Source organism: Emydura macquarii, unplaced genomic scaffold, assembly GCF_026122565.2.
Source record: "Emydura macquarii macquarii isolate MOO-44397 ecotype Brisbane River unplaced genomic scaffold, CSIRO-AGI_Emac_v2 contig_1043, whole genome shotgun sequence".
NCBI classification, from domain to species: Eukaryota; Metazoa; Chordata; order Testudines; family Chelidae; genus Emydura; species Emydura macquarii.
Window position 1 is genome coordinate 19558979 of NW_027131180.1, and position 26908 is coordinate 19585886.

The window sequence follows — 26908 nt, forward strand, 5'->3', positions numbered from 1 at the left end:
ATATCATCATTGCAAAAAAATGTGGGCAAAGTGTGTGTTTTGGGAGGAGGAGTTGAGGGAATCTGCAGCAGGAGGGTGAAGGCATAGGGAAAAAAAATAAGGAAAGTATTCCTTTAATTCCACAAAATATGGCTTGGTATGGGGGTAAGATTACAACTATGTGGGAGGGTGGCCATAACAGAGTGATCATTTTGTTTTTTTCATTTGGAGATAGGCTAAAGCTACACAACTTTGGACCTGTGTCTACATCCAGATTTTGAACATCCAAATTTTAGGGGTTCTGGTTTGGGCCGTCTATACATTAAATAAGAATGAATCATAGTTTAGCAGGGGAATAAATGTGGGATCTTTATCTCGGAGGAACAAAACAAAGGGAAACATTTATTATGTAAGCATTTAAATGGTCATTGCTGAAATCAAGAGATGGGGGAGGCAAGGACATCTGAGAAGGATTCCCAATGGAGATAGGTTTATTTATTTGATGTGTGTTTGCTGAAGATCAAAGATGTGATTCTGCAGTTTGGGGAAGGGTATGTGTAGGGTGTGTGGTGAGGGCAGGTAAGAGTAGGAGAAGGAGAGGGAATATAGAGCAATAATGGATATATTAGACACCTGAAGCTGTCATCTCACTAGATCTTTCAAACTAAACAAAATCAGGTCAGGCTAGTACTTTGATGAGAAATCTTTAAGGATAAAACAAGGTGCTGCAGGAAGTGGTACTAGTTCATAGAGGAAAGAGAGCCTGCTAACCTATGTTATAGTCTTTGCTCTGCCACAGACTTCCTGTGTGACTTTGGTCAAGTCATTTAGTCTGTCTCTGTTCCCCACTTCTGCTCCCTACTTCCTAGGGATATTTACAAAATAAATATATTCAGGATTATGAGTTGCTCAATATCATGGTATTTGAGTACCTCATAATTCTTAATAGGAGTTGTTCTTTCCTTGGGGTTTGTATGGGTAAAGTGTCTGGTGCTTTTGGAGTGGCCAAATATCAGATAAGATATAAAACAGACCTTGCCCTCTTGTGATCTGTAAAGATTCCATGCCATTTCCACAAGTAATAGGGGTGTTAATCTTAATGTCCTAGTTAAAATTACATCTTGAATAATTACTATTTCTAAAATTGCCGGTTTAGTTTCAGTTAGCTATCTTTCTTCACTTCCTAGCCTAAACTGTTTTCTAGGATTAGTATAGCTGTTAAAACAGCTGTTGTTTCTTTCCAGAGATGACTGGATTCAGAAGTGGGTGAAGTCAATGGTAGTTTTACCATGCACTATAATGTGAACAGGACTGAGCCCTCTGTTGGTCAAGTGCTTTCGGAAATCTAGCAGGATGAAAGACACAGCCATAGTGTAATAAGACCATTAAATTGTCTTATTTATTTTAGAAATGTATATTGATGCCCAACTGCTTGCCTTAGGTCAATAAAAACAACCAATTACAAATCAACTTAATATAAAAGGACACTCTGCTTGTTAACAAACCCTCCCCTCACCCAGCCTCCTCCAAACTTTTAGAGCTGGTGGGAAACAATTTTCCCATCCTGTGAACATTTTGGAGATTTCAAAATTTTTTCCCCATCCCAAATCAATAATAATAATATGAAAAGTCAAAATATTGATTTTTTTCACAAACTGATAATCTGAAATATTTTCGTGTTGGGTCAATTGAAACATATTGTTTCAATAATTTTGAAATGTTTATTTCAATTTTGACCTTTTTAATTTTTTTAACCTGTTACAGTAACTAAAATTTTTAAATAAAAAGTTATTTTGAACTGGAAAAGAAAACAGCATTTCAAAAATTTTGAAATGGGATGTTTGGACAATTTTGAAATGTAAACTTTTTTTTTTTTTTAAATTGGGAGTCGTGTTGTAATTGACCTCTTCCTGTGAACAGTTTAGGTTGTGGTGAATTGCTATTTTTTGATTAAAAAGCTTTAGTTAGAAAATTCCTGACCAGCTCTACAAGCTTATTATTAGAAAGATCAGCTGAATCCTTGGACAAATAGACTTAATTTATCCCATTGTGTCCTCTTGAATGAAAACCACTCAACTTTTGAGTTCCAATTGGACAACTATAGCCCTGATTTTGCAAAGGGTTATGCACATGCTTTACACACTGTAGGTAGACCCATTCACTTCTGTGAAACTTCACTCAATGTGCAAAGTTAAGCACGTGTGTAAGTCTTTGCAGTGTTGGGGTACTGTATAAGTTTCCTCACCCATGCATGCCAGTGTGAGTTAAAAATGCCTTAACTGTGAATTCCTTTTTTATCTTAGTTTAAATAAAATCCTTAACATTTTTGTTTTAGCACTTTTTAACAATTCTATGTAATCTAAATGCCAAACCTACAGAAACTCCACTAGTTTTTGCTTTACTTTTCTCCTAATGTTCAAGTGGACTCAGTGCTCTGAGTCCATTATTCTTGTATTTTGTTTCTAAATAGCATATTTAGATAAATCATTGACCCTACTTTTGAGGAATAAAGTAGTGGACCAGTGGTTTTCAAACTTTTTTCATTTACAGACCCTTACAAAATTTCGAATGGAGGTGTGGACCTCTTTGGAAATCTTAGACATAGTCTGCAGACCCCTGGTTGAAAACCACTGTTCTATGGTAACAACCACCTTTCATGGACCCCCTAGACATAGTCTGCGAACCCCAAGGGGGCCGCAGACCACAGGTTGAAAACCACGGAAATAAACTATCTAACATTGGCCCAATGAGTTTCAAACTAACTTGAAGTGAATTCCTGTACATTTCTAACCTAATCTTGCACCTTTTCCGGTTAGATGTGAAATAATGTGTTGTAAATTTTATGATGTGGTTTTCCATTCACTGCTAGGAAACACATTTATACACACAAAAATCATTATTCTAAGGACTTATTTAGACTTTACAGCTTCACAAGTGAAGGGTCAATGTAGCCATCCACTAAACTGCTGCAGAATCCAGATGCTGAAAAAAATAAGTCTAAGATTATATATTCAGTCAGTGGTAGCTATTTATAGACATTCTTCAAATGCATTTGAAATAAAATGAAAACAAAGCTGTGAAGGCCACAAATCAAAGTATTATTAAAGATGACTTATATCCTTCCAATGTTCTTGGTTTAGCTAAGGGTATACCATATTTCTATTTTTATAATGTATTCACATTTTTATTAATAAGGCTGGATTTAAATTGCAATGCAAATGCCAGTCTTTCTGATACATACTTTTCCAGAGCTTTTTGCAATAAAAGTCAACACTTATTGAAAGTCACTTTCCTTTCTAAATGTCTGATGTTTGTACAGCTGTGTGGTTTTTTTATGTTCATACATTTGAAATGGAAGTGCCAAAAGTTAAAAACAGAAATTAAACCAATAGAAATAAGGGGTATATGCCAAAGACAAATGACAAGGATGAAAAGCATATAGGAATATAAGGGAAAATGGATCAGAAGAATTTCAAACTTTCTAATGAACTGTGTTTTGTGTTATCTATTTGTTCTTCATTAAAACAGCAATCAAAAAGATCATTTTTATTTGATAATTGTTTTAGAGAAGAATCAACATATGTATTTAAATGTTTATATTAATAAATTTGAAATAAAAAATAGACATTGCCAGTCATTTCATGCAGACTGATCTTAGTGACTGCATAACCCCAAACATTTAAAGTCCCCATATCAAGGTCTAAAAAATAACAGAGGTGGGATGTGACTTCACCAAAATTAGGAGGTGCTGGTCCCATATTCCAGAAGTTCTTTAAGTTACTAACTTCTGAAATAGGAATATTAGGAACATTTTTCAGGAGGTTGGACCATCCATTCCATTGAGGGAAGGGAGTACAGAGGAGAAATCTCGGTTATTCTGTTGGGGTTTAGGTGGGATTTGCTCCCTCATTGATTGATTAGGCCCCACAGCCTGCCCCCAAAATTGTGTATCCCCAGTGATCTGTGGGAGACCAGAGACATTTGCATGGAGGCCCCTATATATCTGTGTTGGCTTTGGCTCCCTAGCAAACACCTGGTTTCAGATGCCCCCAGGATCCCCAAGATGGGGCTACCAACAAAAGGTAATACAACATCAGGCTGTATTATTTCTTCCAGGGAATCTCCACATTGCCAGATGGGGTAATTTGCATCCCTCCCCAGCCGACCCATTTGTCACCCACTCCCTTGTTGTGCACCCCATTCCTGTGGTGTATGCCCAATAGGGGATGGTGATGCCAAATCAGCTGAGTACCCTTTTGCATGTGGAAGGAACCCTCCATACAGGGCTCTAGGAGGGGAATGATCAGGCTCCATGAGTGTCACTTAGTCCAAACCCATGTTGGAAAAACATACATGTGCCTCCTCAGATGCATATTCAGTATGGAGCAGTTTGATTATATATGAGTTTCTATACCTTCCAACTATGTCAGTACTCAAGCTGCAAAAAATCAGCATGCAAAACCATCATTTGGACTTGTCACACTCCTTGGAGGACTTGGGGTCCATAAATAAATTAAAAGGTGATTTGTGTCCAGATGAAGTGTCTGCCACAGATTCTGTATGATATGGAGAATATACTTCACTCAGTGGCCATGCAATACAATTTACACTGAAGTATTCTGCTTTTGAATGAACTGTTTCAGAAAAACATGCGTTATAGCAAGCCCAGTACTTCTGCTGCTGTAACCTCAGGTGCAGGACTCCACTGGTAGAAAACCTGCCGGGGGAAGGCTGCAGTGGTGCAAAGTAGTTAAAACCTCCTCTTCGCCACCAAAAGAGCCATTGGGCTACCAAAGCATAAAAGCTGGTGGTGGTGGCAGGAGAGGACATCTGGATTGGGCGGTCAGGGGACGTGCTGAGTGAGCACATCTCCACAGCCATCTCCTCCTGTGAAGGAAATTTATGCTTCCTCCTTTTTCAGGCTCCCCCAAGGAGGAGAAGATATAATCTAATTGACATCCTTCCTTTGGGTGAATCCATTGGGGTTCGGTGGCCAAGGGTATTGCAGACGTGCATTTTGCACCCTCCTGAACCAACAAGCGTGAATATGGCCACAAGTGTAAGAGAAAACAACAAGAAAATACTGCTCATAAAGAAAATTTTGCGGATAGGGGTTGGCCTTTCACTTCATTGAGACATACCTCCTGTTACGAAACCCTGCATTTCCATAACACAATAGATTTTCCTCTGGTAATTTCTATTGCTGAACAAAAGGCATATCTTGCATATGACTGCAAGGAGAAATAGAAAAGAAATAAAGCAAATGTTAGCTATATTTTATTTCCTGCTCATATATATCTAAGCTAAGCTGCTTAGAGCTTGCTCTTTATTGCTCACATAAAGCTAATTTTAGTCATTATATGCTCATGCTAATCTATAAAATGATGGAACTTTGCTGTATTTGGCAGAGCAGGGTGAATAATTTGCAGCAGATAATTTACTCAATAAATCTAACCTCTGGTTTGGTTCATGAATTCTCTGCAGACAGCTTATGACGACTTTGAATGTGCTATTCAAAATTATTCACTCAATTTCTATGAGTAATGTTTGGTCTGTTCATAGTTTGTGGAATCATTCATTACAAGTATTCAAAATCTAAGCAGTACTGTGTAATTTTGATTGGATACTTGGATCACGTGGTATTGTATGTTGCATGATGGGGTGACATTCTTAGAATGAGGTTTCTTGCACAATTACTTAAATTTGAGGTAAAAATGTAATCTACATTGTTCTAATTTATTTTTCTAATATTTGTTTAAAATATGTGATTTCTACCATCCCAGATGTTGCAAATTCAATTGTTTAATCAAGTAAATATTCACAGAAACTGTGAGGTATTCATCCAGTTTTATTTAGATATTTTAAAATGTTATTGTTTATTGTTTCTTATTTAGAGTATATCAACCTTGTGGTAGGTGCTTAAATATGTCTGAAAGCATTAATATTTGAATCACAATGTTGTGTAATACAAAAGCTATATTTATTTTTATCCAGCACATTCATTGAGTATATATAAAACAGTTCTTCTTAAGTGAATGAAAAATGGTCTTATAGATATCTGATAGAACCATGCTGTATGAAACTTATCTTGCCACTGGAAACTGATCCAGATTCCTTGCAAAAACACCATGGTGTTCGTAGACCCCAACTTAGCTCTGGTGAACACATGTGATCTTCAGAAAAAATCTGTAACACACTTTCAACCAGTGATCTGATGACATTTTTCAAAGTTGTCTTTGCAATGAAAAAGACTAGAGACTGACTTAAAAATATAGAAAGTTGAGAAATAATAATAATTCTCCTTTACATTCCTAGGTAGTCCAGATCAGTGGGGGAGAGCAGCCTGAAGCCACAGGCTTTTTGGTTTCACATGCCAAGTCTGGGGCTGATTATGCAAGTCCTCTATCCATAGAACTGTTTTAAAGTCAAAGAGAGTTCTGCCTATGGAAAGCTTGCAGGAATCATATACATAGTATGCATTGTGAGAATATCTATTTGGTTACCCATTATTATTGAGATGGATTTCATAATTATGCTTTCAAAAATACTCTTATTTGACTTTGCCTTTCACCAAAAGATTTCCCTAGTTTGTGACTTCAGACTTGAAATAATCTCTCAATATTTCTTTGCCTTTTATTACATGTATATAAATTGCATCATCTCAGATTAAGTATTGCATGGGTTAAGGCTTTTAAAAAGGGCTTTGTTTTTAACAGTGAGCTAAGCATAAATTGGAGAGAACCACCATTTGCAGATATATTCCTATCCTGACATCATTTTACTTTCAGGCGAGGCCCTGTTTTTCTTTGGAAAGTTGTATTTCTGTAGAGTGCTTGTGTGCATAATTGTAACCTTCATACAGAAATTACATGGCGGTCACTCCAATGTTATTTGTTATTGTGGAGTTTATTGCTCTGCACCTTCAGGTTAGCAGATAGCCTGAAAATGTAGATATAGAAATATGACAGAACTGACCTGGAGTGAAACAGAATGGCAACAAAACAGACCAAGCAAGAATTTGATTCGATCCAGCAGCTTTTTTGGTGAACTCTGTGGTTTTCTAGTTGGAATCCACAAGGTCGTGGATACATTCTTTACTCTCCCCAAGGTATCTCATGCATGTGTATAAGTATCCTGTAACAGGATAAGCATCAGGGACTAATAATTATCAAACACTTCTACACTGTATTAAAATAGACAGTCAAAACTTTGAACTACGGAAAGCAGTCATTGTAGTTAAATGTGTCAGACGTGACTCAAAGGCCTCCTTCCTTTCTGAAGATATTACTTCATTCATTTTAACCACATTTGTAAATGGCCTGGAGTGTAGAGATACTGCTTTGGGAATTCCAAACTCTTTTATACATAGTTGGGAGATTCAAGAATAGCTGCACTGCATTCCACATCGATACATAATCCAGGTTATAGTTTTGAATAAAGACATGGTATTTTGCCAAACAATAAAAAATGGTATTGGTCAGAGGCATATTATGTTGGAAGCTAATAATAATAATAATAAAAAAAACATTTTTGGATGGTCCTTCTGTTTAATAGCTAAGTTAGGGCTATGTCCTCCCCATGAGATCTGAGGGTTGGAACTTAAATAAACAGCAGCTAAAATGACTTATCTGGATTGCATTGTGGAAATGTGACTTCTCAACACAATTCCATGTTCTAAAGAGGGTTTTCCACAGCTTCTGTCATGCTGCTCCATGGTCTCTGTGGCTCTCCAAGCAATGGACACTGTTTAGCCCAAAAGGGAGGTTTTTAACCTACTGTACCGACCACACAGATTTTCCTTCCTCAAAATGTGTGCAGATTAGCTCCATGTCTTATGGAAAGGATACTCCATTTCCTAGATGGATTAATAACTGCTCAAAAGGTGCTGCAGAGGTAGAAACACAAGAGTGATTGCATCTGTTCGCACATATAGATGTTAAGGGCATAAAGCATTCATTGATAGTATTGAGTTGACTTTGGACAGAGTCATTCAAGAGCCCACAAAATCAAGTCATGAGCTTGTGAAAGATGTCTAAAGAATGATCACATATGTTTCTATTCTCAGTTACCTCCTTCCTCATGCCAACATTCCAACATGATACCTCCCAAAAAGAATATAAAAATAATTTTTTTAAAATGAGCTTTTTTTTGGTTTTGCTGAAAAATTTCTTTGACGCTTTACAGGTTTTTGTCAATAACTAAATTAAATAATTTTTTTCAGTTTCCAAAAACCAAAAAAATGCAGTTTTTAGTTTTCGGTTGAAAATGGGTAATGTGTGTGTGTGTGTGTGTGTGTGTGTGTGTGTGTGTGTGTGTGTGTGTGTGTGTGTGTGTGTGTGTGTGTGTGTGTGTGTGTGTGTGTGTGTGTGTGTGTGTGTGTGTGTGTGTGTGTGTGAGAGAGAGAGAGAGAGAGAGAGAGAGAGAATTTCCATTTTGTCAAAAAGCCATTTTCCATTCAAAAATATTGAGGGAAAATTGTTAACCAGCTCTACTAGAAGCACAAATTTAAATTAAAAAAGAAAAATTCTTTATTTAAATATAGCTTCCAAAGATATTACTATTTATTTAATGCACTTTCAAAAATGGAAGAGAAGTGAGAACATGAAAAGATGCCACAAAAGAGAGAAATACAGATGGGGCCTGATTCAGAGCTTTTTGAAATCACTGAGGGCTTTCAGTTGACTGTAATGGGCTTTGGATCAGGCACATACAGAAAAATAACAACCCCTTTACTTAAATTTCTGGACCAAATTCACAGGTGTTTCATTAGGTGGTATTAGACACCCCTTCCTCTCCCTGAGCTACTTTCATCACTACTGCTGTGTGAATCTGCATAGGATGAATCTGTATACACTGGTATAACTTACATTCTGAGGAGCTGGAGGAAGGTGTAAATTGTATCAATTGGTATTCCCTCACAGGGTGGTAGAGTGGGTGTAAGGAGATCTGACTGACTGTGGGGGATAGTAAGGTGATCTGATTTATGCATCCCCTTTGAATTTGGCCCTCTGGTTCTATAATATTGTTTTACTCACTCCCTTCATTTAGAGAGATGAAATCCTGCTCTAATAGTGTAAATTGATAGTGTAGATGAAGCAGCTGTTTCTGCAATGAAAAATATTTCATCCAGCACGTTCCCTCCTCGAGGTTTTATTCTTGAGGTTTCTAGAGAGCAGGGACTACAACAAAAGAAACAAAAATTTAAATGGTTTTACTCAACCACAAAATAAACATAAAATCCCCAGCCAGTGTTACACAATCTAGCCCTATAACAACTCAGTGTGGAGATCTGTCTCTTCTGTTCAAGAAAGGCACTGGACTAGAATGGAAGGGATGTTTGTAGCAGCACGTTGGCTGAGTCTGCCAATACTCTACCTGATTTATAAATTCTGTTTTTCTAAACTCTCCTATGATTCCAGTTCTGGGCTTTTCTCAGGCAGATACTATTAATTGTCATGAGTTGTGCCATGTGAGAAATTTTCCTTTTGCAAAATATTCCTTTGAGGTGCAGGGTAGTCACTTTTCATTCTGGAGCAATAAAAGATTGAGGTGAGGTATCTCACAAACATATGTGGAAAGAGAAGATTCTCATTTGTTCACTGGAATCCATAACAATTGCTTCTGGGTCTGGAACATTATTTTGTACAGAACAGCTATTTTTCTTTCTTTAGTGGATTCCAAAATGTATTATATAATCATCTTCTGCTTCTGAGCTTTGCACATGGTAACCAAGACAGTCTGGGTGAAATCCTGGCCCCAGTGAAGTGAATGGCAAAAATCTCATTGACTACACCACTCCAGACAGTCCTTAAGTCCACTGCCCCGGCTGAGCCACTCCCTCAGTAGCCAGAACAAAGGGACCCATATAGTCTTCAAATTCACTGCCCAGATTATGCCACTCCCACAGTGGCTATTAGGGGAACCCAGGCCTGCCCTTTACTCTGGGCTCCAGTCCAGGAACCCTATATCTAGCACCCCAGGTCTGTACGAGCACCAACCTTCCTACCACTCCTCTGGACTTCTTCCTACCTTGCCTGTCCCAGCTCTTATTCTCTACCCTTTTAACCAAACCCCTAAATCCTGGGTCTGTTAGACAAACCCATCTTCTTGAGTTGAACTCCATTTCTCTCCCTTGTCCTATGGAGAGTGATTGTCATCTCTTTTCTGCTACCAGTTCCCTGTTTTTATAGAAGTCCCACCTGTTCCTGCACAGGTGAGTTTCCCTTTGTTAGGACTCTCCTGTCAGCCTAAATGTCCCCCAGTTTACAGCCTAATAACTTAATTGGCCCATCTGGTCTACTTTAACTCCTTTAAGGTTAATGTGAGTGTGAGGAGAGCAGCCTATCACAGCAGGCAATATGCTGGGGCATAACATCTGGAGAGAAAGCAAAGTGCAGATGTTGGCCTCTTAGGCAGTCTGTCTCAGTGGGAATATCACAATGTAGGCTGGAAAGTGTGCAGCCTGGAAAACCCCTGGTCAAGAGGGAGAGAGATATGGTTCTCTGCCGACAGAGATGATGGCTAAGGAGCCAGGAGCCTAGAGTGGGTGCCCTTGGTGGACCACAAGTGGAAAATACAGGTGCCAGGGCCCTGAACTGTGACATCTGCTCTTAAAACAGCAACCTCTATTTGGGATCACTGCTGCAGGCTAGTGCCTAAAATTGCCATAACAATTACCTAGCCATGTTTCAAACTCAGATTGAACAAACATTTTCTTTGAGGTCCAATTTGATTTACAAATTTCTCCCATCCTCTCTTTAGTAAAGAATTCTTTGTCCTGGTGCCGAGGTGTAGAATGAAAGAGTACCAGCATAATCCAGTCAGTTTTGCCTAATCTACTGCCCCTGGCTATTAATTCCATGCAAACTTGAACTCTGTGGGTATGTCTACACTCAAATTAGACAACCACAGCTTGCTGACTCCTGCTCATGGAGCTCGGGCTAAGGGGATGTTTAATTGCAGTGTAGATGCTCTGGCGCCCTCCCATCTTGCAGGGTACCAGAGCCTGGGCTCCAGCCTGAGCCCGAATGCCTACACTGCAATTAAGCAGTCCCTTAGCCTGAGCTCCATGAGTTCAAGTGAGCTGCCACTGGCCAGCTGCGGGTTTTTAATTGCAATGTACATGTACTCTAAGAAGTCTGGTGATTCTGTTCCAAAAGTACTAAGCTGATGCTAGTTTTCCCATGCAGTGTGAAGCCCACATATGTTAGTAACAGGTAAATTAGTGAATTGATGTATTTAAATTCTTTAAGTACCAATGTGCCGATTTTTTAAAGTATTTAGGTGTCTAAAGATGCAGACAGGTGCCTAGTGGGATTTACAAAGAGCCTAAGTGGCTAATTCCTATTTAATTCTATGGGAGTTAGGCACGTAGGTGCTTTTGAAAATCTCATGAAGCACCTATCTGCATATTTAGGCACCTAAAAACCTTTGAAAAACTAGCACCAAATCTTTTTTTATGGGCTAAATTTAGGCAGCTTTTTCTGCATATGTGGTAAAGGGGGTGGGCAAGCTGGACAAAACTCTTAACCAAGCTTCTTCCACCCAAATCTGCAGATTTCACAAACTGCAGATCCTCCCTGGTCAGATCCATGAAGTGACATTCTAGCTTGGGACCTGCATGGGCATGTTCAGCTTAGTTTATCATGGATACTCCCTGTCCATGCTTCTCTGTGTCTCCCATTAGTCTAGCTCAGTATGATTCTAGTCCTGCAAGGTGCAGAACACCTGAACACCCCATTGACTTAAGTGGGAGTTGCACCTCCCATGAGTAAATGAGCACCTTGCAGGAAGAGGGTCACAAACATTTTCAGGTCTTATCTTGGTTAGCAATTCAGTCATAATATGTGACTGAGTCTAGCTGTCTTCCAAAACCTGAGTTAAACAATTCAAAATAGATTGGCGGAATAATATGTATTTGCATGTCAGGCAAAACCTGCATTACTTTACTCTGACAAAAATAACCACTGAGATACAGCAAACTCTAAATTTTATTTGATACATTTTCACATTTTTCCAATGGCTGTAAAAATGATGAACATGTTGACAGAGGGACTGAAATAAAATCACACAAAGTGCAGCTAACATGGCAGCATGCAGTTTTCTAGGTGCTTAAATTAAATTTGCTATTTTGCAATTTATACATCTCCAATATTTTAATATATCACATTCTGAAATCTTAAAATTTTCATCCAATAAAAGCAATGGATGCTGCTGCTGACATTTGAAAAGGGTTATGCAGTTGAAAAAGGAGTTAATTTATTGAACAAATGAACCTAACTTTCCTAAAAAAAAACTAAAATTGCACATCTGTTTTGCATGTATTTGTACCAACACTTTAAATTACATGGGAGAGAAATCTCCAAAGAACACAATCATTCCAATATCCCATATGATCTTTCATGGCTAGCTGGGGAAACTGCACCAGTGGTTCACTTAGCTGGGAATTTTGCTTGCATTGTGTTTCTGAATTGGGTCTTAAAGTTTACTTATCCAATTCCCATTGACTTCAATTTCCCTTTGAGTAGTATAGGGAAAATTCAATAAGGGCCAAATTCTGATACCTTTAATCACGTTGAGTTATGCCTTTTTCCACAAGTTGTCCCATTGAAGGGACTGGGACTACTCATGGAGTAAGGTGTGACACAGCGTGAGCCAAAGTATCGGCCTGTGGCCCTGAACAAGTAAATAGAAGCTCGAGCCTCAAACTGTCTTAGGGGTAAGGACAATATTATTAATAATATCCTCTTGTCACTTTAATAGACAAGCAGGAGTTCAAGAATCTAATGGAATCACTCTGCTTGGGAAATGGGGATTTTCCAGGCTTTTAAGCAAAAGCAGAGAAAAATGAGGTATCTTTTGCTTTAAATGAAACTAAAAGTGTTAGTTTTCTACCTTACATTTTCTAGGGGTTTTTTTCTACAAACCATGACTCATTAGCACATAGCTAGTGTTTTTGTTATTGAACAATAGATTATTTTAGATGAGACATTACTTAAAAAAATAAAACATTATCTAAATAATATTATTAGTCATATATTGCAGATTTCAAAAGTTCTGTGTTTTAAAATGCTATTGAGCTAGATGGTGGGCCAGATCCTCAGTGCTTGTAAATGGGCACAGCTCCACTGAAGCTTTGCTTATTTACATCAGCTGAAGATCTGCCCCAATTATACCACACCTATCTAACATTGGAAGAAGGAATTCTAGAGCAACTGTGCCCTGTATTAAGAATACCTGTGCTATACAGTTAGAGCCCAATCCTGCTGTTCTTACTCATGGAAAATTGACTATTAAGTTCAAGCCCTGACATTGTTTTCTACATTAAGAAATAACCTTAACAGAGGCTATGGAAACAATGATGTCTTACTTAGAGAATCAACTGTATTTGCTCTTGGGCCAAAAAAACCCCTTAATTCTCTAGAAAAGAAAACAGAATCTTATTGAAAATAAATATAAACATACAAAACCTTATGTGATTTTGTTTTCTTCATTATGCAGCAGCCTCGGGGTTTGAACTTCTGGTAAACACATTGGCCTGTTAAAGGACATGATTCAGACTGTCCCAGATCCAGCAGCTCATATCAAGGTAAGTTTTCTGTCATCTGTAAGTCTTTATATGTTCAGAAAACAATAACATTAAGGATTGTATATTCACATTACATTCCTTCTGTGTGGTTCTAAATTCTATCAATTTACTGTATTGGCTCTTTCATTCCATTGTGTTTATATGTTGTCAAATACTTCACAATATTAACTGTTTTTTGTACTTGTTCCAAAGGCTGAAATAGACTTCAGTTGGTCCTATCACACAGAATTTTGAGATAAGTCTCAATGGATTATAGAGCTCTGATTTTTTGTTTAAAATTCATGATGTTCAATAAATGAATCCCACCTGATAAATTCAAAGCTCACACAGTCCAGTTCCTGCTCTGATGAAGTAAATGGCAAAACTTCCACTGATGTTATGGCAGCAGGAAAAGTCACATAATGTAAAAAACAAAGCAAAGCAAAAACCCATAAACAATAATCAGTTCTTAGTTGTATATAAATCAGTGGGAGTTTGGCCACTAACTTCATTGGGACTGGAAAGTGGCCCAAAATGCAGCATTGCTTTTCTTTATCTTGGAAATGGCAGTATTTTTGAGTTCCACTGGTTATATCATATTAGAGCCCAAAGCATTTTCTTATGCTTCTGTCACAGAACAGATACTATTTATATAAGTAGACTTAGAAATATAGCCAATGGCTATATTATTAAGAACACTACAGTTCTGGAAATAGAACAAATGCAGTACTTCACCACTTGAGCCCAACAAGCTAACTTTGATTTTGGGAATACTGTACCTCTGCCTATTGTATCATTTTAAAGACTTTGTTTGGGAAGAATTTCATAACTACTTTCGAAATGACAGATTCCAGTTTACCACCTAACGAATACTGCTGGAACTGTCATTGTACAGTAAAGAAATGCATCCACACCAGTGTCAAAAGCAAGAAAAAAACCTATTGATATTTATTTACATCCAAAACTTCAAGGCTCTGTTGTTTAGGTTATCATTGCTCCTGCCATCTAAAGATATCACTTGATAAATAAAATTGCAGCAGCAAGGAAAAAAATTGACTATGCTGTTTGGTGCCGAACAGATTTTAAATGAAGTGTAATGGTGCTTTTGATACACAGTTCTGAGTATTAAAATCTTGTGGGTTTTATTTGTTGCAGATGTATATCTTAACATTGGGTCTTGAACTATTTGATTCAGTTTCTTCTGGTAGCTCGCTCATATTCTTATAGTTCTGTTAGCTTCTTTACCTTTTGTGGAGTTCCTACTTAATCAACTGAAAAATTCTAGTCAGCAGCCACATTATGGAATAACTACACTTCTGAAATTTATTTTTATTGAATTGTAAGTTAAAACAAAAGTATATAACTGATATAAATAACAATTCTTAGTTTTTCCTGTAAGAAAGTCTTATAGATGGACTTCTCATTTTATACCACTAAAATGATTTCTTCAACTGCACTCTGTCAATAAGGTGATGGGCAGCATTATTAAATCCCTAATATAGAATGAGAAGAGTGTTGTAGGGAAAGCCACTTTTCATAATCTTCTTGTGTTCAGATGTTTTTAAGGAATATGAGCAGTAAAATAATGATGTGCATAATAATCTGATATAAAAATAGTAACAAGTCAAATGTTTTTAAGGCATCAAATACATTTTTGCGGAGTGTTGGTATTTTTAGAGCCAAAGATAACACCAAAAAGAACTGAATTTCACATATTTTGCCAAAAATGGCATAAGAAACAGCTTTTTCACAATGGGAATTGAATTTCAAAGGGGTGGGAGGTGTGAGGGGGTTATGTTTGTGTGTGACATTTGTGGCAAATCTAATGATGAATACTTCTGACAGGCTGGCAGTTGCAATCAACCATTTTTTCCTATGCGTATAGAAAACGCACAAGCATAGGTCCTGCATCGTCCAGCAATGGTTACTAGGCTTTTTATAAACTAAATTTGAACCAGGTTTGAGACGTGTCCCTAACAAATGTGCTCCAGAAACCACTTACTATAGACACGGAAGACGTTTTTTCTATCAACATAGCACTGCAGAACAAGCAAACTGTATGGTTATAGGAGTAAGAAAATTAGTCTGTTTTCAGCAGCAAAACATACAGAAGTTGGTTATATATTAAAATTTGGACAGGTATTTTAGCTAATCCATGTGCTTATCATGTTTGTTGGGGGGAGGGGAGAGAATGAAATCAGTACTAGTTGAATAAACTTCAGATCCTCCACATTAATGAGGGAATTTACTATTGTATACACACATTTCTCCAAAAAGAACTAGGGAATGTTCCACTGGTTAAGACTTTAAAAATGGAGTAGGTGAATTACCTAAAATATACCACAGGGAACAATCATGTTTTGGCAGGGGAATAAACTAACTGGCCTGATATGTAAGGCCCTACTTAACTTGTGATATTGCGGAAATTGCAGATTCTGCAATATTAGGCTTCACTGCAGTTTTGACAGTCAGAGTCCTGGCTGCCCTGGGGCAGAGAGTGAGAGCTCCAGCTGACAGCGGAAAATCGCAGAAAAGTAATAGTGGACTTTTACTGCAAAAAATAAGGTCCGTTATTACTTTTCTGCAATTTTCCACAGCTTGTCTGCAACTCAGTTGCAATTTTTTGACAATTATCTCTCAATTTAAGTAGGGTTTTACTATATATGTCTTTTTTATCTCTAATTTCTTTGACTTTCAGAGAGTTACAGTAATTTGGCTTCATTTTAGTCATTCATATAGTATTGTTTAGTTGTGATTGATCAGGTAATCATGATATTGTTACTTTTACCTCACTGAATGTGTGTTCATATACTTCTGGAGAGAATACTCATTCATGCACATTTAAAATTGCTACTTTGAAGTTCACATTCCAGAACGTCTACATGACTAAAATTTGACAACCTGTACATTTGTTGATGGTGAACATAAAAGGAAAGCATGTATGGCCACTGTGAATATTTGTAGAGATTTCTTTGCAATAAGAATGACTATTTTTCCATTATAATCTTTTACATTAGATATACAGAAAAAAGCCACACCAACTGCTAAAGGAAAAATATTAACCATTCTCACTGTTGTGTTATTATGCTTTACAGTGAGAACTGAGGTATGCCTGATCCCCAAACCCAAATATCATTAGCTTTTGGGAGTGTTTTAAATCTGAATCTTGATCTGGATCCAGATTGTGCAGTTTAAGACCATCTCTTATGAATGTTAAGATTTAATATTATGCAGCCTGATTGAAGCATTTATAGTTTTCATTGTTCATTATTTTCCTGTTCGTTCTCAAAATGCAATCACAAAAAAACCACAATTTGTGTTTTCATTCAAAATCATTTGGCAGGAATTAAAAGAGAAGGATAATTAATGTGGACAATGTCACAGTTCAGTTCTAGCTTGGCATATACAGAGGGGATAAATGGCTTAGAAATTTTGGTCCCGATCCTGCAAACTCTTACACATGCGCTTAAACTCTGTGCATGTGAGCGGTCCCATTACAGTCAATGGGACAACTCACATGGGTAAAATTAATCATGTGTATAACTGTTTGCAGGATTGGGACCTTAGTTTGTCATTTAGACAGAACTGTTACCGGCAAATACTAGTGCTTAAACTAGTCACATGAGATTAATGCACTGAGTACCTATAAACAATAAAGATGTCTATTTGATTTAAAATAAGATCAAGAAATTCTCGTGATTCAAAAAGCTTCAATATATACAAAAAAAATCCACGTAGGACAGTCATTAGTAGAATTTTTGATTTGTTGAAATCTTGTGGTACTAGGTCCAAGTGTTAATGACAAAGCTGGAGTGCCCTGACTCTTCCAAAATAGTTTTGTTGTAGGAGGATTGTGTGCTGAAAAGATGATGACTTTCAGTGCGGTTTGAAACAGCACAGGTTTCCTTTATATTTTATTCCTGGAAGAGGGGTGTTGTTTTAAGTTGGGGTGGTAAAGAATTAGATGCAAAGTATGATATAAAAGATGATTTTGTCTATGTGCCACATAATCAAGATGTATTTTGGTATTAACAGAATGTCAGGATTGAGCACTTTCAGCTGAGCCTGAGAACTAGCCAGCACAGCCTGCCTGCAGATTAATGAGCTCAGATGAGTTGTGTCAGGATGGAACTGATTGGCTAGCTCCCCTGATTGGCTGAGAGGAACCAGCAGGTCTGCTTTTAAGCTCAGCAGGTGCCAGCTGCTCAGTGCTTTGTCCTACAGCTGTGATTGTGCTTGCTCCTGTTCTGCATCAGCTCCTGCCTTGCTCTGGTCCTGCTCCAGCCCTTGCTCTTACCTTGATCCTGAGTCTGGCTTTGACCCTTGGCTCTGGTTTCTGATTGTGGCTCTGACTCTTGGATGTGGTTTCCAGTCCCCTCAACCTGGTTCTAACTATTGAGCTGGACTGCCAGTGCTCAGGCCTGATGGTTTAAATGCTATATATTAAGGGACACCATTAGTATGAGCTCTTTATGGATGGTGCTCAGTGAAAACATGGAATGCTCTTTCTCAGAGTAGCAGAGCCTTTCGATGTGGTGTACTTGTTTTCCTTCGGGGAAAGTGGATATCTCACTGTTTAGCATTTAAGGGTGGAGAAGCTAAACAAGGAGCGAAGTAAGGTTTTTTAAAAAAAAGATTTTTTACTTAACTATATATATTTATACCCAAAAGATAGGTTATGAATGTTTTCAGAAAGGTCAGAGCTTAACGTATCTCTTTGCAAGGGCAAGACTAATTGCCATTTACATAAGTTTTTACTTGACTTTTTTGCTCTACTATAAATTAATTAAAAACAAGTACTGGTAACAGTAGCCATAGCAACACATTGTGCAAACAATACCTCAGATGAGCCTGGTTTGTTTTTAAAAGAACATACTTACAAAACACCAATAGTTAAAATAAAAGTTGGGTATTTTAAGAGCCAAATTCTGTGTTCAGCAACCTGGCCTGCAAATGTCTGGTGTTTTTCTGGCCTCCTGGATATGATCCATTCAACATGTTTCACTGCTGTGGGGCAATTTCTGGAGTCATATTTCATATTTCAAGGTGGATATTTAAGTCCCTTCTCTCCTTTCTGCAGTATCCTCTAATTTGGATCCCTGACTTGATTTTCTGTGAAGGACACAAGTTATGGGTACATAATAATGGGATTACTCTATTTATTGGGATGGATTCACAGCAGGTGTAAAGTCCATAGAGTGAGGTTGACTTACACTAGATGGGGATCTGGCCCATGTATGTCTTTGTGGTTCAAAATTTTCTTTTTGGTGGGTGACAGAGCAAGAGAGGAAGAAATCTCTTGGGCGGGGATGTATGCTTATTTTTGATGATTTGTTCTGGGGAATTTTGAGCTGTGATCTTTGGAGTAGTCATTATCAGATGCAGGATTCATTGACATCTGAAAAGCTACAGTGTAGCAGACACTTTTATTGATCATACTGTATGCTTTTACATTTGAGAAGTTGAAAATAAATGGGATGTTTTATCTCTTAGGTCAAAGGTGGCAATTTTTTTGGAGACTTGCTAAGAAACATTATAAACCATGGGCCAAATTCTGTGGGCGTACCTCTGTGCAACCTCATTGCTTTTGCTGGTGTAACTGAAAAGAGACTTTGGCATACTGAATCTATGGCATTAGAGAGACAAATTTGAAAGCTATAGCCACTGTTACAATCAAAGCAAAGAGAGCTTTTCAGAGGAAATTGGAAATGTCTGAAAATAACTCTAGACTTTAAAACCTACAGGTCTTGGATGAAAAGAGGTAGCTAAAGGAACAGGTTCATGATCAATGTCCCATATTGTCCATCAGATTCTTAAAAAAATTGATTCCCCTTTATTGGTTGAAAAAGCATTTTCGTTTTCAGCTTGTGAAAGAGTTGAGGTTGCAGCTGATATTACATTATCTGTTATGTTAAACCCTTATTTCTTTTCTAGTATTATAATTGTAGGGGAGTGTATTTTGTGACTAATAAAATCTGTTATTTTTAATTGTATTATAATACTGTGAGGTTAAAGGGAAGTCAGGACTCCATTGTGCTGGGAACTGTATATATATGTAGTATGATATTATCCCTGCTATGAATAGTTTACAGCCTATATATACAAGACAGACAAAGGGTGGGAGAAAGGAAGTGTTATCATCCCCATTTTACAGATGGGAAATGAGGCACAGGGAGATTAAGTGACTTGCTCCAAATCACACAGGAAGTCTGTGGCAGAGCTGGGAACTGAATCCAGGTTTCTTGTTGCTCTGTAGACCAGTGGGAGGATTTAATCCATGTTGAATAGGAGATCCGTGAAGGGTACAAGTGAGTTGCACTGTACATTTCTCAGAATCAATAACTTGCTCCTTTCACCTCAAAATAAGATGAAATAATTGCTTAATGACAAGTTAATGGGTATCACATCTGGAAAGGCCCTCTGTGTGAGAGTTTACACGCAGCCTTGTATGCAAACATTAATGTTTGTTCTGGCAATGCCTTTTCTGCTTTTCTAGTTCTATTTTTACTAGTGGTGTCATGAGTCAGTTTTAAATCATCTAACCCTCTTCCTAATGCTGCTAGCCGGATGATAGTTGTTGTGCCTTTATTTTTCCTAAACTGAATTTTTCTTCAAATGTTTGAATGATATTGGTTGTTTATTCTGAGTGCTCATGAAAGGGATAGATACTGGCAAAGATCAGGTTTAGTAGTGAATGTGGGTGAAGTGTAGTTTTGACAGGGCTCCATAAGTTTGTTAATTCAAGTGACCCGCAGTCTGCTGGTGGTAAAGTTTGGTACGGTATCCCAGCACTGTATCTTCTAATTCCTCCAATGAAGGCATTTTACATGTTAGTTACTCACATGTAACTAACCTGTCAACACTGGTTAATTACAATGATTATCTTGGCATTCTTACATGTATCTGAATACTGGTTCCTTCTTACTGTCAAGAATGGGGTTACACTTCACAGCCATTTTGCATTCTGGATTGAGATGTAATTATTGCCATACAGATTACAGCCGTCAGATGCCTGCCTTCTTTCTTGAACACTAGCCTCCCCCTCCGATCCCCAAACAAATACCTTGGTAAAAGAAAAGACAGATAGTGACTTCTGTGTGCTATAATTGATGAACTTTCAGCATTTCTGAGCAAACCCAAGATCTTTGCCAACAGCCAGATGGAAAACCATGCTAATGACATGTTCAAAGGGAAGCATGTTATTTTGATAGGCGATGGTCTAGAGACCTCAATCTCTATTGTTCTGGGGACAGTACCATGGATAATTAATTAAATAAAACCACTTCTAAATAAAAATTATTTCTTTCATAAGGAGGAAGGCACATACGGCAAAGTAGCTAGTGCATTTTGAATGCTCTGGCTAGCATGGATGTTTTTCATTGCCGTGTGTTGGATGGAGTCACATACATGCAAGTGTCACTGCAACTGATGTAGTTTCTCCTTTAGCTCATATCATAGAGGACTGTGGTTTTGAAGCGAAAGGGGATGGAGTCTGACTGAATGGCTAAGCTGTGGGGAGAATGAAACAGGGTGGGGGAGGAAAAGAGAAGACTGGGACAGGCTGCAGGAAAGTGGGAGGAAAGCTGCTGCATTAATGATGTAGGATTCTGTTCTGTACTCCCTGGGAGCAGAAGGGATCAGGCATGGGACAAACAAGGGAAGAGGGGTCTGCATCCACTAGAGCACACTCCCTTCCAGAACGTGGAATGCAACCCAATTCCTGAACATCCTCATTCCCCTGCTGTCAAAAAACATATGTAAAATCCACTGACAAAGTGTGTGTCTCATCCTCTTCCAGTGTGCGGGCTACAGAGGATGACAACCTGGTACTGTTTTTATCTCACAAGTCAGGGGTCTTTGCTGTGAATCTAAAGATTCCAGCCCTCCAGGTGACCCATGTGGGTGTCAATATGATTCCACGTGATAGAAATTCGGGGGGGGGAGTTTCAGTTTGCTTTTCTAAAAATATAGGAAATTACACACACACCACAAAACGTTAAAAAAATATTAAGGTAAAAAAGTCAAGCAATCAAAAGTTAGCAAATACCAGAATTAAGGCTGGATGGGGTCCTCTGGGTAACATAGGCAGAGGAATGCCTAGTCTGAAATGCCACTGTATTAGGGTTCCAAGCAGCTGAATTGCTGTGGGTTGGCTGCAGGACTTAGGCGGCTTTGCACGTGGCTACTGGCAGAAACTTAAGCATCTACGGTGTTAGAAGAAGCTGAGCAGTGTTTTTGAGAATGTCTGTGGCACCTAAACGTTGGACATAGGTTCCTAAAGTGAATCTAACCCTTAGCCCCTGCATTTGCCACCTAGCAAACCACTCAACCCACTCAGCTTAGCTCTGACTTGCCATGTGCCTTGGGCAGTGCCTCCATTGTTTCCAGCTGTCTTTACTACATAAAAGGGGCTCAATTCTTTTTCCCATTGAGTCTGAAAGATTGCTTGGTACATGCATTAACTTTAACAAGGTGTATGATTGTCTTTAGATTAAAGAACAACTTAATGGCAGTCATTAGCACCTGCCCTCATAACAGTAAGGTTCTGTGAGACATTGAAATCTGCTATATCAAATTCAGTAAAATACTATTTTAAATGAAATGCTATTACCAAATGAAATAAATGTGGTCCAGTGAGGTTATTTCATGATGAACTATAAGAATTTTTGCTCCACCATGCCCTAGTCCTGAGTGTAGGTTTTCCAGGAACCAAAAATCTGGTAAAGGTTTCAAGAGGCGAATAATACCCTCTAAGAATTCTATATAACTTCATAATTCCTATATCCAGCAGAGCCTCTACTGTTTTCTAACAGTATAAAACCCTTAATACTAGGCATCCTGCTTGTAAGGAATATGTTGTAGCATCTTTGTTTTAATCAGGTGTTAATAAACACAACTCACATCTGCATACATACGTGTCTTACTCCTCCTCCTTAACAGGGAACACTGAGAGATAGAATGTTTGGTCCCTGAAGGTATCCATTCCCATATCTCACATAACTGTTCTACCATGGGGCCTGATCCTCCAAGCCCATGCTCACATGAATAAGTTTGCTCAGGCACATGGGTGGCACTGAAGTCAATATGACTGCTCAAGTTAGTGCTCCTTGTTCAGGAGCCAGTCCATCATTACCGAGTACAAGAGTCTTTACTCTCAAAAGCACAAACAGCTACCATTATGCTTCATGCACACAATGGAAGAAAAAACATTATCACAGAAGAGAACCTGGAAAAAAGCACTACCTAGGATGGGACATCGCACACTAAGGCTACGTCTGCTCAGCAGCTGAGAAGTGTAATTCCAAGCACTGGTAGATAGAGGTGGTAGCTCTGCTCAGGCTAGTGTGCTAAAAATAGCAGTATGGCTGCAGCATAGGGCGACCAGATATCCTGATTTCATAGGGACAGTCCTGATATTCTGGGCTTTTTCTTATAGAGGCGCCTTACATATTAACCCTCCACCCCCGTCCCAATTTTTCTCATGTGTTATCTGGTTATGCTGCTGCAGTAGCACATGCTAGCTTCCCAAATGCAATCCCACCCAACTCCCTGGGTATGTACTCAGGCAGCTGACCCTCGCTGCTGCCCTTTCCAGGATAACCACACTGCTGTTTTCAGCACTCTAGCCTGAGCAAACCCATGGTGTGTGCACCTCCCTGCTTCTGTGCAGACATATCCTAAGTGGCTGATCCAAAACCAGTCAAAGTCAAGGGAAAGATTAGAGCTGTTTTCAAGTGCAGAGCAATTGAATTCATTTAATTAGAGAAACTAAAGACATAAGAGAACTTTTGACAGGAAACTGCCCTATTTGCAATTACGGCATCAGAGATCCAGTTGCACTTTTAAAATTCTCTCCCTCAGCTGTACTCTGCCTGTATTCTAGCCAATCCACTACCAGAACGCGATACTTCTCAACAGACCTCATTAACTCAGACAGAAGAAAATAGATTTTAACTTATTGCAAGCTAATAATACACACACAAAAAAATGCAGACAAGAGAAGCAGTTATAGAATTAAACATTTAACTCCAAGATTATTTTTAAAATTACTAATAACTTAAATCAAAGGAAAATAAGGGTAATTTTACCAATGGCATCTAATTAATGCCTTAATTTTAAATACATAGCCATAGATGTCAAAATTCATAAGATTTCATGTACATACAGAAGTGGAACCAGAATGAATCAGCATTCCTTGCTTGACCGGAGCCCTCTAATTGGGAAGACACATGGAGTAGGAGAGCTTGGGTGAACATAGTTATCTCTAGATTTCTCTCGAAGGAGGATGCCAGCCTACATTTATAAACAGCCTTTTGAACTCACGTGCAAGTCCTGAACTGAGGCAGAAATCTGATGCTGTGTCTCCTGAGGGCCTGAGATCTCTCTTTTTGAGAGACCACCTGTCTCAACATGCCACATTGCCCATTTGCAATCAGGAGAGATGGGTTCCCCCTTGATTCAAAAGAGAGGGGTCTCAGTGATGGCGCATTCTCTGTGAGGGGCCTTCAGCTCTGCTACAGTCTTCCTCCTGGCCTAAAATAGCCCTTGTCTGCTGGCCTTGAAGGCACGCTGCAAGGAACCTCTCTACAGCCTAGGCTCTTGTGGAGGTTGGGCCTTGATGAGAGTTAGATCTACAGGGGATGGGGAGGGGAGGTTTGTGTTCTGTTGGCTGTCCAATTGAATTTGTTTTTGTAGTTTATGGCAGGGTGCCCCATTTTACTTTGTATGAAAATCTCAATGAACTAAAATTGATATACGTCTGTATTTACCCATTTGACTGGTTATCCTGCCTCATGTTTTAACATGAATTATATGATGGAGTTATACAGGGGTTGCCAATTGACACAGAAGCAAGCTCTCCTATTAAGTTGTCTGTAGCTATCCCCTGGAAACATGTTTAAGAACCTTCCACCAAGTCTTCTTTTTAAATCAAAGCAGAAGAAGGAAAAAAATAAATCCACCTCAATAGGTCTGTGCTGGTGGATCTGTTTGCAGAACTGGTGGCCTTGAGAAGGTAATAATGCAAGTCTACAATCAAGCAACACAAAATGATATGGATTTCCATTAATATGCATGGAATAAATGAATCATGTTTTCATAAATACTATAGCTGACAGAAAATGCATAGTGGATTGTTGCTGAGGTGGGCTTTATGGGGGATCAGATTTGTGGGCGCTAGTAGAGTTTTGTGTTCTGCCAGCTGTTTAATTTTATTTATTTTTGCAACTTATGACTGGGCACCTAGAGTTTTGCATAAGTGCCCCAGTTTTCTTTTGTATAAATCTAAAGAAATCATAATAATATCTTGTGAATTTAGCCTCTTTTTCTGTTTGCAGAACGCCTATGAGCTGATTGTGGCATCCTTGATATTGTTTGTTCATTCAGCTTTTTTAGTGATTTCCTTTTTGGTTTTTACTCTGGATTAATTGTGAACAATTCATTGCAAATATCTGATGCTCAGTATTTTAAATTTGTGTTGTGTTTAGAGCTGGGTGAAATTTTTTTCAGTGAAATTTGCTGAAAAATGCATTATTTTGGGGCACAGAAACTTTAATAGATTTGGGTCAAAATCATCTAGTAGTTTCAACCAACCCCTTCCTAAACAAACTGAAAATAAAAAAATCAGAAATGTTGAAATGATTCATTTAAAAATGTCAAAAACATTTTACTTGGATTTGACTTTTTCTAAACAAAATTTCATTTTGAGTCAACATTTGAAATGTTTTGATCAACCAGAAATTATTTTTTGTAGTTTGTCTTTTTGTTTAGTTGAGAAAAAAAATTAAAACATTTAGTTTTGGTTGAAAACAAACAAAGTATTCACTCAGCTCTAGTTGTGTTGTTTGATTGTCACTGGTCAGATAAATCACATTTCTTTCTCCTGGCTGGATGAACATGCAATATTTGTGTGTGCAAATTTCAAAAATGAATTCTGTCAATGGTCTTTGCATTTTGCACATCCATTTTAGGGACATACATGATTTATATGATTCCATGATTTTATGGAGGAAAACATAAAATCATCATTGATAAAGTTCGCAGATGACACTAAAATTGGGAAGTGGTTAATACTGAAGAGTGATTCTCCATATTTATTATTATTATTTATTTGAAGCATGTAAGAGACCGTGGCATGGATCAGGACCTTACTGTGCTAGGCCCTGTACAAGAGCAGAACAAAAAAAGATACTCCCTGCCCCAAGGATCTTACAATCGAAGTATGAGACAAGAGACAACAGATGGAGACAGACTACTCAGGAGTACAAGGAAACAATGGGACAAGATAGCTGTTACATTAGACCAGTGGTTTTCAACCTTTTTTTGTTTGTGGATCCCTAAAAAATTTCGAATTGAGGTGCGGCCCCCTTTGGAAATCATCGTCTGAGGATCCCAGAGGTCCATGGACCACAGGTTGAAAACCACTGGATAAGAGGAAAATCACATTTAGAAATACCGTGTTCAAGGTTCCTTAGAGCTGCACAAGAGATTTTTCCAGTTATTCCATTATAATTTTACAGGTATTTGTTAAAGCACTATAGTTACATTAGTATAATTCCCCCAGGTGGATACTCTTATTCTGGTATAAGAATGGCTATTTTCAGCTTACTTTAAGCCACTTCCAAAGTGATATAATTTAAGTTGGAAAAAGGTCATCTTGTACCTGAATAGGAGCATCCATATGGGGAGTTACACCGGTATAACTACATCGCTTTAACATCTTACCTTATACCAATGTAACTTTCCTGTGTAAACTCTCTCTAAGTAACAAATGTGCTTTCTTGAGCTACTAGTTCATTCCTCTCTTTCCACTGAATCTACTTCATTTTTGTCTTGTAAAGTCTGGGCATATAGTGGTCTTCATGGAAAGAAATGTAACCAAGATGAGTGCTATAAGATAGTCCCCAATCTCTAGAATCATTTGTCTTCAGGGTTTTCTGAAAACACATTTTACTTACAGCTCTCATAAGATTACAAATCAAGAGCCATTTCTCAATGAAACAAACATGTCAAATATGAGAGAAAAATTAGGGCTAGTATAAAAAGTGAAAAATATTAACTCTTAAGAAACAAAGACAGAGTTCTTTTTATGTGATAAACAGGTAGGGGACCTATATCCCAGCAAATGCCCTTGATGTCTTCCTTTCCAGTGGTAATCCATATTCTTTTGAAAAGCTAATAAAAATGATGTATGAAAGAAATTCCTAGGGCTGTGCAGAACTCGCCCTCCTTGGGAGAGAGCCAGATGTGCCAGTTAATAATCCAGCAAACATCCAAAGCTAGGGTAGGGATCACTTGGTATCACCTAAACCAGACATTCTGTGTAGAGAGAATGCAATATTGCAGGCTGGTCACATTCACACC

General features: G+C 38.2%; 1 protein-coding gene across 2 annotated transcripts in view; it reads left to right on the forward strand.

Annotated features, from left to right (window-relative positions):
• Positions 1-26908, forward strand: part of ERG (ETS transcription factor ERG) — a 187453-nt gene that overhangs the window by 40820 nt on the left and 119725 nt on the right. For both annotated transcript variants that reach the window (XM_067545246.1, XM_067545249.1), the window contains exon 2: positions 13480-13567. In XM_067545246.1, the coding sequence (XP_067401347.1) occupies positions 13529-13567 (39 nt within the window). In that variant the 5' untranslated portion in view covers positions 13480-13528. The remainder of the gene's footprint in view (positions 1-13479; positions 13568-26908) is intronic.